The sequence below is a fragment of the Oncorhynchus clarkii genome, unplaced genomic scaffold (genome assembly GCF_045791955.1).
Source record: "Oncorhynchus clarkii lewisi isolate Uvic-CL-2024 unplaced genomic scaffold, UVic_Ocla_1.0 unplaced_contig_5423_pilon_pilon, whole genome shotgun sequence".
Lineage (NCBI taxonomy): Eukaryota > Metazoa > Chordata > Actinopteri > Salmoniformes > Salmonidae > Oncorhynchus > Oncorhynchus clarkii.
Window position 1 is genome coordinate 35,001 of NW_027257934.1, and position 5,000 is coordinate 40,000.

Consider the following 5,000-nt stretch of genomic DNA (forward strand, 5'->3'; position numbering starts at 1 on the left):
CTGACATATCATTTAATATGTCTGTTTAAAGCAGAGAGAACTAGCTGACATATCATTTAATATGTCTGTTTAAAGCAGGGAGAACTAGCTGACATATCATATAATATGTCTGTTTAAAGCAGGGAGAACTAGCTGACATATCATTTAATATGTCTGTTTAAAGCAGAGAGAACTTGCTGACATATCATATAATATGTCTGTTTAAAACAGGGAGAACTAGCTGACATATAATTTAATATGTCTGTTTAAAGCAGAGAGAACTAGTTGTGTTGTCTTGGTTACCTCTCTGGTGAAGCCTGTGGTTTTGAGAACCCAGGAGGAAGAGCTGGTCCGAAGAAACCATCATCATCATCATCATCATCACCACCACCCGCAAGCCTTCTACTCACCGCCTCTTCCACTCTGTGTTGTTTTCTACAGAATGATGCAGAGAGTTCAGTTCAGGCATTTCACATGCACTTTCCTTCAAAAACAATGAGGAAATAAACGTGTTTGATGTTTGTTTGAAATGTAGAAGTGATTGTAAATGTGTTACTCTGCGGTGGGTCCATCCTTGGTCGTCCCGCTACCGTGACCGTGTCTGCTGCTCGTCTTGCTTCGTCTCTTGATCACCACATCCACATCCTCTTGGCCAAAGTCATCCTCCGAGCTGGAGAGCAACTCCGGTTTGTATCCGGGAGGCAGCGCAGGACCTGCAACTATTGGAGAAGACAGCACATCCTAGGTAGGAAAATACCAAAAAACAGACACTAGCTTTTTTTCGATTTAACAATACAGTATAAAGCAGAAAGATAACTAAGACATGAATATGACAACATAGTATCTGATGACACTAGTCATGGCCAAAAATCATGTGGATTTAAACCACTACTAACTTTACTCACATCCTTCCTCGTCATCAGATTCATCATTGCTGCTTTTTCTGAACGACGGGGGTAAAGCAGGTCCGATTAAATCATCGTCTGACATGATTACCGATTATTAATAAGCTTTTTTTACAACAATAAACACCTCGACGAGAACGAAAAAAAAACCGACACCGAAACCCGAAAAATCTAATCTGACCTCTACCACCGGAAGTAAACAATATCGACATCCAATCAACAAGCGGAATTCATAGGTCACATGATCCTTTTCCGCACGAGGAGGAAACCGAGTTGGTCGCGTCGCAGTTGCTTGTTGTTGTTTCTCACTTGTCGTTTAACATGGTTTGACGAAGCAAGTTGTTTTCGGGAACAAGCTGCTAATATCATGGGGAAGAAAGATAGGGGAGATCGGGGTGAGTATCTAGATGTTCCCGGAAATTGAATGTTACTCCAGCTCATGTTGCGTATCAGTCGGTGTTGTGATGGCAATTATAGCATGATGCGGAGGCATGGGAGACAGACATGCATTCTGTCTAACAGTACCGAACCATTGTACCTAGCTAATACCTATAGTAGCTAGCAAGTACCTATAGCATAGTATAGCAGTAGTATAGTAGCTAGCAAGTACCTATAGCATAGTATAGCAGTAGTATAGTAGCTAGCAAGTACCTATAGCATAGTATAATAGTAAGCAAGTACCTATAGTATAGTATAGCAGTAGTATAGTAGCTAGCAAGTACCTATAGCATAGTATAGCAGTAGTATAGTAGCTAGCAAGTACCTATAGCATAGTATAGCAGTAGTATAGTAGCTAGCAAGTACCTATAACATAGTAGTAGTATAGTAGCTAGCAAGTACCTATAGCATAGTATAGCAGTAGTATAGTAGCTAGCAAGTACCTATAACATAGTAGTAGTATAGTAGCTAGCAAGTACCTGTAGTATAGTAGCTAGGAAAACAAACTAACTTCAAGATGCTGCAGACTGCCTTAGTCTGGAGACCCGACGTAGGGCAGACATGAGTGTTTGGATCAGGGACGTTCCCACCAACGACCTCTACATCGCCAGACTGTTGAATATAATGACATCTGAATGTACTTTGCCGTTTGTCTGTGCAGTGTTTTGTTTGTTTTACAGGAATGTGAGACAATATATCCACAGGAAAGTAGAATGAAATCAACTTTTCAAAGTGCTGGTAGAGCACTGTCACCTGAAACATGAGGAACGTCCTCCTCAGCCTGAAGTGTCCCTGCCAGCGTAGTGTCCAATGTCCTCCTCAGCCTGAAGTGTCCCCACCAACGTAGTGTCCCCTCCAGCATAGTGTCCCCTCCAGCGTAGTGTCCCCACCAGCGTAGTGTCCCCACCAGCGTAGTGTCCCCTCCAGCGTAGTGTCCCCTCCAGCGTAGTGTCCCCTCCAGCGTAGTGTCCCCGTCAGCGTAGTGTCCCCGTCAGCGTAGTGTCCCCTCCAGCGTAGTGTCCCCTCCAGCGTAGTGTCCCCGTCAGCGTAGTGTCCCCGTCAGCGTAGTGTCCAACGTCCTCAGCCTGAAGTGTTTTACATGGCTCCAACTGGTATGATGCTTGAGGAGGCTGGTCAGGTGTTACTCATGAGGACGTTCCTCATGTTTCAGGTGACAGACATCAGAATGCTCTACCAGCACTTTGAAAAGTTGATTTCATTCTACTTTCCTGTGGATATATTGTCCCCCATTCCTACCTGTAAAACAAACAAAACACTGCACAGACAAACGGCAAAGTACATTCAGATGTCATTTTATTCAACATTCTGGCCTTGTTAACGTCCTTAATTCGCCCAATCAGGAGGAAGTGGTAGTTGCTAAGCAAAGCAGCGTGACGTCCTTGACACAGAACCATGTAAGCACTGTCATTGTAAATAATAATAATAATGTGTTCTTAACTGTCTTGCCTAGTTACATAAAGGTTACATAAAGGTTACATAAAGGTTACATAAAGGTTAAATTATAAATCATGTAATCACGAGCTCGGCATGTGTGCATCTATTTTCGTCTCGTGTCTTCAGGTTGATAGGAAACCAGGACTTTGAAATTGTTGTTGTAATTCTACTTTCCTGTAGATGTGTTGTCTCGCGCTCTGAACACCAAAAGGTCAGACCGCGCAGACAACTGGTAAATTAAAATATCATTTCATTCAACATCCTGACTTCGATAGGTTGGGAGAGCAAACTTTCCTGATCCAAATACTAATTTCTGCCTGAGTTAGAATTCAATGAAATTCACCGTCTCGTTAACAGGCAGTCAGCTGCCTGTGTCTGACAATAGCACTTTCTGAGAGTAGAAATCACTGTGATTTAAAACTTATTTTTAATGGTAGGGACCCTACAGTGAGAGCTGATTTCAGAACAATGTCATCTTCTATCAACGGCCTTTCTCTTTGGTGATGGATGTGTCTCACTGAGTTTCCCAGTTGTAAGACCCACGGCTCAGCCAATTCCTGCTTAATGACACCCTTCCTGTCTCTGTCTCTCTTCCTCCTTCCTGTGTCTGTCTCTCTTCCTCCTTCCTGTCTCTGTCTCTCTTCCTCCCTTCTGTCTCTCTTCCTCCTTCCTGTCTCTCTCTCTTCTTCCTGTCTCTGTCTCTCTTCCTCCTTCCTGTCTCTGTCTCTCTTCCTCCTTCCTGTCTCTGTCTCTCTTCCTCCTTCCTGTCTCTGTCTCTCTTCCTCCTTCCTGTCTCTGTCTCTCTTCCTCCCTTCTGTCTCTCTTCCTCCTTCCTGTCTCTCTCTCTTCTTCCTGTCTCTGTCTCTTCCTCCCTTCTGTCTCTGTCTCTCTTCCTCCCTTCTGTCTCTCTTCCTCCTTCCTGTCTCTGTCTCTCTTCCTCCTTCCGGTCTCTGTCTCTCTTCCTCCTTCCTGTCTCTGTCTCTTCCTCCCTTCTGTCTCTGTCTCTCTTCCTCCCTTCTGTCTCTCTTCCTCCTTCCTGTCTCTGTCTCTCTTCCTCCTTCCGGTCTCTGTCTCTCTTCCTCCTTCCTGTCTCTGTCTCTCTTCCTCCTTCCTGTCTCTGTCTCTCTTCCTCCCTCCCTCCTGTCTCTGTCTGTCTGTCTTCCTCCAGAGAGGAAGTCTTCTAAGAAGCGTGTGTATGACGAAGAGGAGGATGAGGAGGAGGCGATGGGCAGTGAGTCCCAGGAGGCCATCCCTGCAGCGGCCGGTAAAACGGTGGATGAGTCGGCCATCAAGCTGGACGAGTACGGGGCTAAAGACTACCGGCTGCAGATGCTGCTGAAGAACGACCACGGATCACGACCTCTCTGGGTGGTGAGACTGACAGATTACGTTACCAAATTAACTCACATCTGGTGCTGTTTGAGACTGACAGATTACGTTACCAAGTTAACTCACATCTGGTGGTGCTGTTTGAGACTGACAGATTACGTTACCAAGTTAACTCACATCTGGTGGTGCTGTTTGAGACTGACAGATTACGTTACCAAGTTAACTCACATCTGGTGCTGTTTAAAATTGACAGATTACGTTACCAAGTTAACTCACATCTGGTGCTGTTTAAGACTGACAGATTACGTTACCAAGTTAACTCACATCTGGTGGTGCTGTTTGAGACTGACAGATTACGTTACCAAGTTAACTCACATCTGGTGGTGCTGTTTGAGACTGACAGATTACGTTACCAAGTTAACTCACATCTGGTGGTGCTGTTTGAGACTGACAGATTACGTTACCAAGTTAACTCACATCTGGTGGTGCTGTTTGAGACTGACAGATTACGTTACCAAGTTAACTCACATCTGGTGCTGTTTAAGACTGACAGATTACGTTACCAAGTTAACTCACATCTGGTGGTGCTGTTTGAGACTGACAGATTACGTTACCAAGTTAACTCACATCTGGTGCTGTTTAAGACTGAAAGTGACTGTCGTACCTGTGAACTCTGGTTAGACTGTCGTACCTGTGACCTCTGGTTAGACTGTCGTACCTGTGACCTCTGGTTAGACTGTCGTACCTGTGACCTCTGGTTAGACTGTCGTACCTGTGACCTCTGGTTAGACTGTCGTACCTGTGAACTCTGGTTAGACTGTCGTACCTGTGACCTCTGGTTAGACTGTCGTACCTGTGACCTCTGGTTAGACTGTCGTACCTGTGACCTCTGGT

General features: G+C 44.8%; 2 protein-coding genes across 3 annotated transcripts in view; one reads left to right on the plus strand and one right to left on the minus strand.

Moving 5' to 3' along the window:
• Positions 1-1,070, minus strand: part of LOC139393711 (GPALPP motifs-containing protein 1-like) — a 6,816-nt gene extending 5,746 nt beyond the window's left edge. The window contains exons 1-3 of one of the 2 annotated variants that reach the window (XM_071142061.1): positions 885-1,070; positions 536-698; positions 283-414 (exon numbers count right to left, since the gene is read on the minus strand). In XM_071142061.1, coding sequence (XP_070998162.1) covers positions 283-414; positions 536-698; positions 885-969 — 380 coding nt within the window. In that variant the 5' untranslated portion in view covers positions 970-1,070. Of the gene's footprint in view, positions 1-282; positions 415-535; positions 721-884 lie in introns of both variants that reach the window. The other variant, XM_071142062.1, reaches the window with a different exon arrangement.
• A 55-nt stretch (positions 1,071-1,125) lies between these two features.
• LOC139393715 (general transcription and DNA repair factor IIH helicase/translocase subunit XPB-like) overlaps positions 1,126-5,000 on the plus strand; it is a 62,665-nt gene continuing 58,790 nt past the window's right edge. The window contains exons 1-2 of the mRNA XM_071142066.1: positions 1,126-1,279; positions 3,946-4,148. Of these exons, the coding sequence (XP_070998167.1) occupies positions 1,126-1,279; positions 3,946-4,148 (357 nt within the window). The remainder of the gene's footprint in view (positions 1,280-3,945; positions 4,149-5,000) is intronic.